Source organism: Dermacentor silvarum, chromosome 5 (genome assembly GCF_013339745.2).
Source record: "Dermacentor silvarum isolate Dsil-2018 chromosome 5, BIME_Dsil_1.4, whole genome shotgun sequence".
In the NCBI taxonomy this organism is placed as follows: Eukaryota; Metazoa; Arthropoda; class Arachnida; order Ixodida; family Ixodidae; genus Dermacentor; species Dermacentor silvarum.
The window spans coordinates 16,655,179-16,668,460 of NC_051158.1; the positions used below are offsets into that span (position 1 = coordinate 16,655,179).

At 42.5% G+C, this 13,282-nt stretch overlaps 1 protein-coding gene across 1 annotated transcript; it reads left to right on the forward strand.

Moving 5' to 3' along the window:
* The first annotated feature begins 243 nt into the window (after positions 1-243).
* Positions 244-11,127, forward strand: LOC119452311 (uncharacterized). The gene is made up of 7 exons (XM_049667085.1): positions 244-463; positions 1,346-1,370; positions 3,373-3,455; positions 5,927-5,969; positions 6,327-6,376; positions 8,476-8,614; positions 10,968-11,127. Exons 1-7 carry the CDS (start codon positions 418-420, stop codon positions 10,978-10,980), a joined length of 399 nt encoding a protein of 132 aa, XP_049523042.1. The 5' UTR covers positions 244-417; the 3' UTR covers positions 10,981-11,127.
* The last annotated feature ends 2,155 nt before the right edge of the window (positions 11,128-13,282 follow it).

A 13,282-nucleotide genomic window follows, 5' to 3' on the forward strand; every position in this document is an offset into this window, starting at 1 on the left:
ACGCCCTCGAACTAATACACGGGCCTAAACATCGCGTTTACAGGGGCGCTGACACGCCGGGTTCCCACAAAGCGATGCGGCGCTCCGGTTACATCTCCTACGGGCACACTTCCTCTGCCGACACTTAGCGCGAAACGAGGGCTGTTTATTTTCTGGGACTCGCAATTGGTTTTCCTGCTAGATGTTTTTTCCGTAGCGTGCTAAGAAATTGCGCTGCGTGGTGTTGGCGGACTGGCTCAACCGGATAAGGAGCCGAGAAACGAGCTAAGAACTTCGCGCTGCTGCTTTTTAACGTTATAGGGTAGCTTGAAAGCAGCTGCGTAAACTTCATGTCTGGGTATAAGTACTGTGACGTCGCGGGGTTACGAGCTGAGTGGTTTCTAACTGGGTTTACGCAGGGACGCTCCACCGTGCAGGATGAGGTCGACTGTTCTCTCCGGATTCATAGTGCTCGTCGTATGCAGTAAGTGTGTTGAGGGAGTCCAAATTACGATTGTTTAACTCGGGAAAAGAAATACTCGACACGGGTATATTCCACCATGACATGAACGACCGGAAAAGGAAAAAAAAAAAGGTTCTGGCAGGAGTATTTTGTGAACACTGCAAACATTCAACTGGCCATTGTAGTGAAATCTGTTTTGGATTCCGCATAATATTGAATGCTGTTTACTGTTGTTTGTAACACGCGACTAGTGTTACTTATAGTATTCCACCTTCGGATTTCCCTGTTGACCCCGTTAAAACACTCCAAGTCCCCTAATCAAGCAGTTGGAATACTCACCGAATTATCCTTCTGGTCAGTTATCATGGCATCAAATTTTACTTTTTTTTTCTTGAGTAAGAAGCTATAGCGAGGACAATTGAATGATGCCGAGGTGAGGTATAGCATTTTTGAACGCTCCATATTTCCCGAAATTGCCTTAGTGGAAATCCTGTCTTATCACTCTATACTCTTACGCTCCTATCTTAACACTCTATATTCTTACGCTGCCATCTTAACACAATAAACCTGCGTTCAGCGTTCTCCAAAAAAAAAAAAAAGAGAAATCGATTTAGAGAAAACATCGCTGAATTCATTTTTCATGCAAACAAGTAAATAATTCTATACCATTAAATAGGTCCCATAAATGAAAATTTCAATAACTATAGCGCTCATTGAAAGAAAGCAAGATATAGTGCGCGCACGTCGTTTTAGCAATGTGCTGTTATGAGTTTTTCAAGAAATATGGTATCACTAAAGAAGCAAAGTCGCCGACATATAAAAACAGCATGAAAATGCTCTTTAAGGCACATATTAGTAGAATATCTGCATACTTATATTCCTGATGCCCTTTTTTTCTCACAGGTGCTGCCCATAGCGAAGAAAGCTGGTAAATATGAATGTGAATTTACTGTAAAAAAAGTTATTGTGCGCCAAGTGACCCCTCTTATCATCCTACATTAAGGTTTATTATAAGGAAAGTGTCATTGTGCTTTTTGAAAATGTGCTGAGACGTGTATAAACTCGTATACAGTGGATAACGGAGCCGTAGAATCCCTGTACACTAAAATCAATTAAAAAGCACTAGTACCCGACAATTTGCGTTTATGACAACATCATAAATTGCCAGAAAAACATTATGATGGTTCTGTTTCTGCATATTTTACCTTGAAGGCAGATTTCGGCGTATCGAAGTCGAAAATAAACTGTTATGTAAGATTAAATAAATAGGTATTCCGTAAACAGATGCGTGACGATTTAAATTAGAACAGATTCGCAATGTAGCATGCATGCAAAACATTTCATGACAAGAAAAACATTTCAAGGTTTGATTCTCGGGCTTCCTTTAGGAGAACATAGTGCCCATGACTGTGATTTACAACATTAAACTTTTTTTTTTCTTATTTGGCGTATGTTTTTCTCTGTTCTCATCTTCATGACATGAAATCCGTCAGTGGTGTTGCGACGTTTTCTTTGCGAGGTCCTCATTTCCTTTAGCTCTGATCCATATTCTGCTCATAGCATTACTTCCGTGCATTCATTGTTCTGTGAGATCCACTGAGGTTTTATTTAATGACACCTGTCTCGTTGATCGCGCAAAACGATGCAGTTTGTTTAGTGTACTGTGTCAGTGGCAACATAGGACAGGCAGGGATTATGCCCTCGTTGACAGGGGCAAATACCGTTGAATCAAGATGCGGCTGTTTCGTAGTTCACCGTTTCCTAAGCTTGTCATGTTGTGCCTAAGCCCTTGTTAGGAATATCTTGGCTAAGCTGTAGTAACCACTGTGTCCGTTTGACGTAACCACTGGCAAAATTACTCCACTACATTCGAAAACACGCTCCACCATTAGGTATTCACCGTACAAGCCTCGACACCTTTACGGAGGCAAGTCATATTCTCGGGACGTCACTACTGACAGGGCCGAGGTTCCAAGGTTGCTATATCTCACTTACGCACGATCAAATATCTTTTGTCAGAAACGGTCGTCAAGACATTCATTACTGTCATGATAAAACTATGCAGATCCAAGCGCACGTATTGAAGTTTATTTGAAGTGAAACTTTCGTTTCATATAGCGGTTAATACAATGATAAGAATTTGCGCATTTCATTCCGGTTTCTTTGGCTTAAAAGAAACTGCCTCGCGCACGCGTGCCCTCGCGCACCCATGGCACGCAGTGGGGGACACGTGGTGATCACTTCAAAGAGCTAATCCGTATGGGCTCGTTGGAATTATATGGGCGATCGTTACCCAATGTTCTTTGCAGCGAATACAAATAATGTGCAAAAATGTGCGTCTTTCGCTTGCTTTGATTTATTTTCAGGCTCAACGGAGTGTGTGTGTGTGTGTGTGTGTGTGTGTGTGTGTGTGTGTGTGTGTGTGTGTGTGTGTGTGTGTGTGTGTGTGTGTGTGTGTGTGTGTGTGTGTGTGTGTGTGTGTGTGTGTGTGTGTGTGTGTGTGTGTGTGTGTGTGTGTGTGTGGTGTGTGTGTGTGTGTGTGTGTGTGTGTGTGTGTGTGTGTGTGTGTGTGTGTGTGTGTGTGTGTGTGTGTGTGTGTGTGTGTGTGTGTGTGTGTGTGTGTGTGTGTGTGTGTGTGTGTGATAGAGCATCAGACTGCTCTGTTGGCGGATCGAGCTTCGATCACGTCATCGGGCACGTAATCGCAATTCTTTTTCTTTATTTCAGTTATTTGGAAAGATAGCTGCAGCCCCTGTAGTTAAAGTCAGACAGGTCCGGGAGGTTTAACGAAAGAAGCTTCGCTTAATAATCGTGGTTTACATGTCTTGTTTCTGTCGCTTCAATATTCCTACGAGCAGAAAAGCCACCAAGACCTTTTAGCATCCTAACTTGGCCACTGTTCCTGTCTCGTTACCCCGGTGACATTACAGGCACACCCACGCACGGACTGCCCGGGCTGCCATGTTCCCACAAACTCACGGCATGATGCAGCCAAGCCCTATGCCTCTGTCAGGTATGATCTGGGCCGTTTGATAAATAAATTAAAGAACTAAAGTGAGCTGTAATCGGGGTGGCAAAGCTAATGAAAAGAGTTGGTCTGGGCGATGACATAGAGTATTGAGAAGTACAGAATGCTAGCCTAGTTGGCATTCCATAATGACGAAGAATAACGCCATAAACAAGGCACGAGAAAGAAATTCGTTTCTTTAACAATAAACCACAGTTTCTCGCCTGCGCTCGTGCCGTGTTTCTTTCTCGTCTCTTGTTTATCGCGCTATTTTTTGTCAGAGATGGTGTAGCTCTGCTAATAACGCTCAACAATGTAGATACGGCAGATTATTCTCGCAAACCTTCTCGCCTTCAACGCGTACATTTACTATTGGTCAGACAAGGCCACCACTGCTCTGCTCATTCCACTGCTCTTTTTCTTTTAAATTATGCGTGTGTGCAATGTACAAATCGTTCACCGACAACCTGCTTATGCAGCATAAATATAAATATATTTCGCTGTATGGGCTGTTTCGTCGACCAGAAGGCTGGGGTGATCCCGATGGCAATAGGTCTTCTTTTTTTTTTTGCACACAATCAGCGCGAATAAGCTGAGTATCCCTACAGACAGCACAAACACTGACCGTCATAACAGTATTATCACATCCCGTGCTATTCATCGGCGTACCTATTTCCGCGTAAAGAAAATGCTCGTTACAGAGGCCCAACTGGCATCTTTTAATTATTCATTGGCGATATAAAATGGTGTAATACAAACACAACTGGACGACACAAGTTTGATGTAGCTTCTGAGGCGGCCACAGTTGGAAATACTGGTCAAGCAGAACGTGGCCATGGCATCGTAATTGAACAAAACCAACAAGAGCTAAGGTAACAACGGCTTTTTGGATCAACTCAAGGCTGCTTCACTTTTTTTTATCAATTATATGTGCTTCAAAGTGTACTGACATGATATTTATTTACTTTTTCAGTTTCTTGTCTTAAAGGAAGGTGCCAGACCTCTCAACTAGATAAAAATACTGGAAAACTTCTGAACGGTGAAAATACCCGAATATAATGGTTTTTCTACTGCCGTTTTGGCTCCCTTTATAAGGAGGTGACTCTGTTGTGACGTCATGATCCCTATGCATGTCAAAGAAGGTGGCCATATAGGAGCAGTACAATTATACATTTTGGCACTCATTACTGCAGACTCGGTTGGATACCTATGATGATACTCATTGTGTGGCCCAATGTAGCAGTGTAGCAGACGGCCTAGCAAGCCAGAGTGAGTGTCAGTACGTCGCAATCGTGCTGCTCCCACGTGACCGCCTCTGCGTCATGATGTCGTGACGCAGTAAACTCCTTGAAAATGAAGGGAAAACTGGCTGTAGAAACTATATATTTATTTATTTACTGCGCGCTGAGGCTTTCAAGTATTTTTGTGGTTTCAAAGTCCTGTACCTTCATTTAATGCAAGAAAATGAAAGGGCCGAAATACCACGCCAGTACACCTTCGTGTTCACAAAATGAACGTTCCCTGCATTAGTTCCCTATACTAAACATAAACAACAGTGTCAGCTAATACAACCGCGTCACTCGGTGCCGTTTCAAAGATTTGCATACAGTATGCCCACGTCTGCTTGCTGAACATGTTAGAAACGTCATTCAATCTAGCTCACAATTTTAAAGAATGCAAATTTGCATGCTTAGAGTGGTTGATTATCTTGCCAGGAAAAAACACATAAAAGTTGAGAAATTATTTACGCGGCCCATATCTTACAAGAACCAGAAGAGCTCTAAGAGTGAGAATGTTAGGATGAGTGAGAGGTGTTGGTGCACGCACTTTAGATTGCGCAGCTGAAAAAGAAAGCGATTATGCACCACAAACAGAAACATTAGGCGTTCATTTTTTTTTCATTAGCGTGATGCTACATTGAGCTGTACGCATAATGAATGTAATGCTGACTATCGCTTCTCACATGACAAAAGCAGAAATTGGTAATATTGTGGATCTTAACGAACACTTGGACGTTCCAACAGTATTTTGGATGAAATCAGTAACACGCTCAATTTCGCATACGCTAATATTGATTTCTTGAGGATAAATTTGTTGGAATATCCTGTATTTCTTATAACAAAAGAGCGATGTGAAACTTGGTAATCACCTGTTTTCTTTTGTATTAATTTCTTCTTTGGCTTAAGTATTCTATCACCTTTCTCGTGAATAAGATTACTCACTCGCCTTACCCATTGGTGTGACAGCCATATATACGGCACGTGTCCTCCACTCACCCCCCCCCCCCCCCCCCCGACACACCCTTCGTCCTTTTATGTCTAGACTGCACGACAATTCCCGAGCATGGCCACTATGGAGGAAATATGTGCAAAGAAATTTGTGTGTGAAATAGCACTGTCTTTTTTTTTCACTTATCCGAACTATAAAGCAATTTAGCTTCTCGTTTGTGATTTGATCTGTGTAACATTTGTCTTTAGGGTCCGGAGGTTTCCACGGGGGTGACGCGACAATGTCATTTGGGTAAGCATTTCGCTCTTTTCAGTGAATTAAGCCACATTTACTTTTTTCCTTGTGTGTGCGTGCGGCTGACATAAAAGCTTAGCGATACAGAACCTTGAAAGTATATCGAGGGCTGAGCTGTAAACATCAGTGAAGATTATGATAACCTTATTACAACATTTAGTATCAGAACAAGGTAGGTGTTCCCCCCCCCCCCCCAATTAGAGTGCAGCGCAGACGGACTTTATGGTATAGCAAAAATGTTCTTTCATCCTGCCATTCAACCAACATAGAATGGGAATGTACATTAAGCATTGGACAGCACTAACTTTGAATTCCTACTGAGGTTTCAACAAGCTGCTTATTTTTACCTTTCAGGAGGAACGCGGGCTTCGCTGGTGGCTCAGCATCTCCGCCACATGGCATGAGTAAGTTGCATATTCTTTAATAAAACGCGGACACCACGCTCAGTCAAAGTCGTGCAAGAAGTCATGTATGGCTCGCAAGAGAGTCAACGGTTTATAACATGTAAGCGTAAAATATAGCGTAACAATGCGCGAGCTGGTAATCTAATCTAGTGTACAAAACCTCAGACGAAAAGGAGGTGAGACAAGCACAAGCGCTAACTTCCAACTAATGTTTTATCCCGGGGGAACACGTTATTTACACATAAAGAAGCCGTACTTAGAATCTGTATCACAGAAGGACAGACGATATGCGCCCTAGTGTTCTCGCCTTTTATGTTTGTGCCGTCTATGCGTTTGCATGTTTACATGGCTTCTTTATGCATAAATAGCATGCCCTCAGTGATTAAAACTTAGTTGGAAGTAAGCCCTTGTGTTCGTCTTACCCCTTTCGCGTTAGTGGTTTCCGCGTGCTGATATAATTAGGTGTAAAATAGAAAAGAAATCGTCCCGTAATCTTCTTACAAATATTTATCCCTGTTGTAGAGGTATTTGCGATGCGAATTTTCGGCGCATTGTGTACTTTCTGTTCATATCGCTATTAATTTTTAATTTTTATTTCATTTATTAGAACTCTCAAGGCCTGAAAGCAATGCAGAGGTTTGGTAGAATTGATGTGACAAGCACAAAATTACTGCTTATGAAATATTAGCCATTACTGTACGAAAACAAACAAAACCTTGCATAGACGTGATCTATCTGTTGAGACAATTCCAGTCCTGCGATGTATGTGGGATGAGTTAGTACTGACAAGCTTTTGTGCGATATATCAATTTGATAGATGCGTAACGAAATATAATATGGTGCAGAAATTAGTCAGCGTGGCGCTGTGGGACACAACAGATTAGGGGGGTTGTAGTATTTCGATGAGAGAACGTTTTATAGACGCGTATTTTGTTAACCTGCTTTTTCTAGACACACTGAGAAACAAATAAATTGGGAGGCCCCGTGCAATACTACACCGAGCCTATTCCAGGTTCTTCATTTCATGCGGAACACCTTAAAATAAGAAAAACACCACTGCCATATCTAGGTCCCATATCTAGGAATTTAGTTTTGTTGATACTCTAGGAACCTATAGGCGGACCTTATCAGCCAGAAAAAAATGCATCAACAGATTATGTAACCTAAAATGTACAAATTAAACATTTAATTGCTCACTTTATGGAAAACTTTGGTATTCCGACATTGTATCCGAGGAGTAGTGACGCTATGTCTGCTTAGCAGAAATCCTAAATCTGGCGCCCGTTTCGAGAAACACGGCCTTAAGAATGTGCTGTAATGCAATGGCGTTCCAGTTACTATTTTCACAAAAGCATGCCTCTAACAGTTCAGGACAATCACGACTGCAACGACGCTGGATATTTTAGTTTATTTTTGGGACAGATATCTCAACATTGGGGCTAGTCCTGGGAATTTAGCTAAGCAGACGCGACTTTCAATTGCGCAGTTGCAACAGGTGTCGTTAAGTGAGTAATTATTTGATTATTTAACACATTTTATTTTATTACCTAAATTATCAAGGAAAACATTTGTTGCTGCAAATGTCCACCTTGCCATGCATCATAATTGAAGGCAAATCGGCAGGCGCCTACGCAAGACAGTTTTATTTGAACAGTATTCTACATAAAATTCAACACTTGGTATACATGCGATTTCAACGGCTTATAAAGAGGAAACTGCTTCCCACCCGAATGCAGCCACAAAGTTTTCAGAAAAAAAGTTCCGCCGCTGAAGAAAATTTCGCCCTAGTCCTCGGATTTAACCATGCATCAACGCATTTCTATGTCGATCGCTCTACTATCTGAATTAACCACGTGGTTAGCAGATTGTCACAGCGAGGCTGAATTATTCGATGACTGCAACCAGAGGCCCACGTACTATGGCTAATCATTTCTGCGGAATCCCGCAAAGTGTTAAAAGAATTGCGACATAAAATCTGTTCTCCACCCGACACCAAGCTACAAAGGAAAGCAATACTGGTCCCTCGAAGACCATTTGCCGTTTCAAGAACTATATGGCCGAGTTGTCTTTTAACTAAGTACCCATCTTCTGCATTACAGTGGGCGACACCATGGGCTCCATGGGATCCATGGGTTCCATGGGATCCATGGGTTCGATGGGATCCATGGGATCCATGCCCGTCGGCCACATGCCGGGAATGGACGGTGACGCGCCTGGCGGCCAGCCTTCCTCGTCGCAGTAAGCTGAAGTCTCAATATGTCGCCACGTCAAAAACCAAGCGAATCGTACTGGAAATGCTCTTAAATTATTCGTTCGTGCACATGAAATACGAAAAAAAAAGGAACACTGTATTGCTGTGTGCAGCTCCTGCATTCACGTAATTGTTTTTCGATCTCTTCGCAATATTGTTTTTATAGTTAAAGATGTAGAAACGTAGCAAGGTGGCACGTATGTGGCTAGTTGATAATACATGGTTGTCCGCAAACAGCGCAAACGCGGCAGGAAGACCAGAACGATATGAGGAAAAGCACTGACGCTCAACTGCCGATTTGTCGGTAGGTATGCAGAATTGGTGCTTCTGTACACAACGATATCAAAACATTGTATGTATAAAATATCTTCAAAAGTGTGGCCGTACCCCCTAATTCAAGCGGGCCGCAGTGATTTGCAAGTGTATGGATGATCAGGCATGCGTAATGAGCGTGTCAGCACAATTGGCCGGTGAAGAGGGGCGCATCCTGTCAGCAAGCCATTGGTGGCCTGTACCCGCCGTGGGTGCTTATTGGCTATGCTATTGGGCTGCTGAGAACGAGGTCGCGGGATCAAATCCCGGCCACGGCGGCCGCATTTCGATGGGGGTGAAATCAGAAAAAACCCGTGTACTTGCATTTAGGTGCACGTTAAAGATCGCCAGATGGTCCGAATTATTCCGGAGTCCCCCACTATGGCGTGCCTCATAATCAGATCGTGGTTTTGGCACGTAGAACCCCCGTCATTTTTTTCGGTGGTCCTGTCTCACAAAGAACTGCGATTCCTGGAATAATGCAGCATGCGCCGCAGGCGATTGTTATTGAACAGGGTTTTTCGAGCTCTTGTTCATGCAATGTTTTAATCGCATTGCGCACTCATGTATAAATTTTGCATACCTACTAATTATTTGTCAGCTGGAAGTCAGTGCTTCCATTCGTCTCCTTCTCGTCATTGCATCACCTTTGGCCCTGTTCACACACAGCAGTGTAGAAACTGCTTGAATGGTGGTTAACCCATTATTGAACAAACGCAGTTCCCCGGCCATATTTTTGGCTATGGAGACTATATTTGTGAGAAAAAATGTCTGAAATAAGTAGATCTTAATTACCGAAATACTTATTGACCTAGCAATTGATTTTGTGAACTATCTACTAGAGAAATATTGCTACAGCATCTTCGAAACACCCGTATAAACTTTTTTAAAGTTTAATTTTGAGCTGTTGGACGCAGCGTAGCACAACAATACGCTGTTGATTACAAGGTGAGAGGGGCTTCTAATTGTCACATACAGCAGGATTGTATACGCTTGGTGAATGAGCATGTGGCACTGCCCCCTTAAACGTTTGTAATATCATATATATATATATATATATATATATATATATATATATATATATATATATATATATATATATATATATATATTATCGCACCGCGACCTATGATATCGAGGGTGTTTGGTAAGTGACCTCTTATTAACTTGAGTAATACTTTTTTATGGTTTACTACTATGCGGATCGTTCTCTACACTGAAAGTTACATTCGCTTTATCACTAGCCTGCTAAAAGCGACTTATCTACACCATCTCAGGGATAGCTGGTTCGCGTTTGTAAATTAGTTGTTATGCTTAGTCGTTAAACCGGTAATGCCCAAACACAGTCCCAAATCAAGGAAGATTGGAATAAATTGTGGACATTTATTTCTGGCCATGGGGAGTACATTATTTGAAAAAAATTGCAGCATATTAAAGACGCAACTATGGGCTTTGTATTAGGTTTCCCATACTTCAATCAGCATTTTGAGGCATCAAATTCAGCGTAGCCTTTATGATACGTTGAACATTACAGGGTTAAATCACAGCCGAAACTTCAAATAAAAGCTATATTTCATTCAACTGCGTTGGACAAGACAGGAGATCTAAGTAAACCAGGAGTCAACCAGCCTGGGCTGGTGTTCAAAAATTATCTTGGCACGCATTTGTGCTCTTTGGCAATACGAAGTGTTTTCCGATATTTTTCTGTTATATTATTTCCTGTTTTTCATGCGAAGATGCCCCACCAGTGTCATTTAGGCTCTGACGCCGCTTTAAAAATTATTTAAATAAAACAACGAACATGTATTTTATCCTCTGTTTGACGGATTCGACTCTGATAAAATTAACAGTTCTTTTGTTTTCGAAAAAAAAGAAATAAGTCATTAATTAACATATCTCCGACTCCATTAATATTTTAGCTTAGCTTTCTGTAGTTATGATTAGATATTTTGTGATAGCGCAATGTGAGAGGATGCAACAATGCCTACTACTACCTAAAGATGTTCATTTGGTGCTTCTCCATTCTAGTTTCTTCGGCTGAAGCATTTAGTCTGTGGTGCAACGTTTCAACGGGGACACATCGGGCAGTGGACTGAGAAGAAGCATCTATGTTGACGATGTGCCGGCCATTTCACCTGTAATAAATGTATGATGGACTCTCTTACAACGCGACTATGTGTGAGCCAGTGATCGTGTCTCCTGTTCGCATTTTGGTCGACTCTTGCAAAGCTTGACTATGATAAACGAATCCCATGAAACCGCATGTAACGTTGTTTTAGGCAGCAGAAAACGCGAATTAAAACAATTCTAGGGGGTGCTGATAGTCCTCGCTCCTTAGCAGATGTTATCCCATGCGTCCGACAGAGGATTGGCTTAAGCGATAGCAAATATATAAAGAAATTATGAGTGCTGGGTCTCAGGATCACATTTATAATTCTGAGTAGAAACGCATAACTCTCCGGTGTTCCAGACCTATTAAGCCGTGATAGCATGGTGATCATTAGGAATTATTGCACTGAGCTTGTGGGAGCCTTTTTGAACCTACTTTTGCAACCAAATGGAACATTACAAATTATAGCTTCTGTGGTTCAGTTCCATGGAGTTCATCACCAATTTTTTTAATGTTTTTGTGGAGCTAAGCATATAGTTTACTTTGCTCATATGGCAAGAAGGTACATTTAATATATTTGATAGAGGTCAAGAATAATAACGTTGGGTCGACTGTGCGACTGCATTCAAATAGCTACTTTTCTTTTGTTCAATAAGACTTTTTGGCATGTCCCGAACACTGGCTCTCAGTCAGAGCCAGCGTATCCGCTTTCCCTTTGTTTCAGGGTGTGTGATAACGCAGTGCTCATTGACTGCGTTGGCGGAATATCTGTTGTAATTTGGGGCGCCAAGACATACAGTGTATTGCCTAATTTTAGGGGCGAAGCTCCTTAGGGTGTGGGTCGTTCCCTCCTGTGTAGTAGTAGTAGTAGTAGTAGTAGTAGTAGTAGTAGTAGTAGTAGTAGTAGTAGTATGTAGCCACCTCTAGTTTATGAATTGCTCAATAGATGGCGTTGTGTGTCCGTAGCCACCTGTAGTTTTATGAAGTGTTCACTAGATGGCGTTCCGGTTCCGGTTCCACTTCGGGCTCCACTTCCGGCTCCACTTCCGGCTCCCCTTCCGGTTGCGGTTCCACTTCCGAAGGTTCCACTTCCGGCTCCGGTTCCACTTTGCGCGCGTTCGGTGCGAACGCGGGCAAAACGCCGACGGCGTCGACAACAGTTCTGCGCGTTGCTGGTTCTGCTGCATGTCCAAGTTTATACAGCTGATAAAACTACCTTGAGTCGACCCCATGGCTGCTTCGCATACTACTCAGGGTTCCCCTACGGGAAGATGGTGTAATTTTTTGGCTTTTGAATTACTTCATGGAAATAACTGTTGGCATGAAATACTGAAATTGAAGCATGTGTGGATCAGTTGATCTATTAGCAACAGACACTGTGTCGTGGCTATCACGTTTGCCCTTTTTCTCGTTGTGTTATTTCTGTGGACCACTCAGGCTCATATTATTTTTTGAAGTGCTCCTGCACAATTGCTATAATAATTCTGAAACTATGCGAGAGATTCACGAGGTAGCCGTAAATGCATGAAAACGAAACTGCGTACAGCTCTCCATGTACCCCTCATAGGGCATCCGCGAATCAGAAACAGCGAAGAAAGGAAGAGCACGTTGGGTAACTTGCCGTAAGTAAGCAGTTGCCATGTATTTGGGACTTTTTTTTTTTTTTTTTGTCTACCCTACATGTATTGGCCAAGAGGCGCTCTATGATGACGTTGTGGTATTGCATACGCAATGAACAGTAGCCAATGGCTGTTTCATTTTAGCGTTCACAATAAGTTGGCTTGGTGTGTTGGGTTCTATCAAACACATTAAAAAATATCTGGGAAGATTGCCTAGCCCATTTGTGCTAATTAGGAAAAACGGCACATTCAACTCCAACGAATTCCTCGCACGCAAACTTATACGTTGCACAGCATGCCTAAACTTACGCAATGTGCTTTATCTATGAGCGCCTACCTGTCTGGTCATTCAGGGGACCATACCTCACAGCGAAGACAGGTATCGTGTTCAGGGTTGTGCAGTAGCGAGGCCGCTCTTGAGACCTCGAAGTGAAAGGAATCTTGGTAGACAAACATTCCTCGGCCTTCTATGGGAGAGATGCGGACAACCACCGTCCATAAGTCATGCCATGTTCACTGAATACCCCACTGTGGCCCTCTTCAGCTCTTTTCCAAAAAAGAGACACCACCCTTAAGCACACTGACAGCAAAAAGACATCCGTGACTAAGCCGGA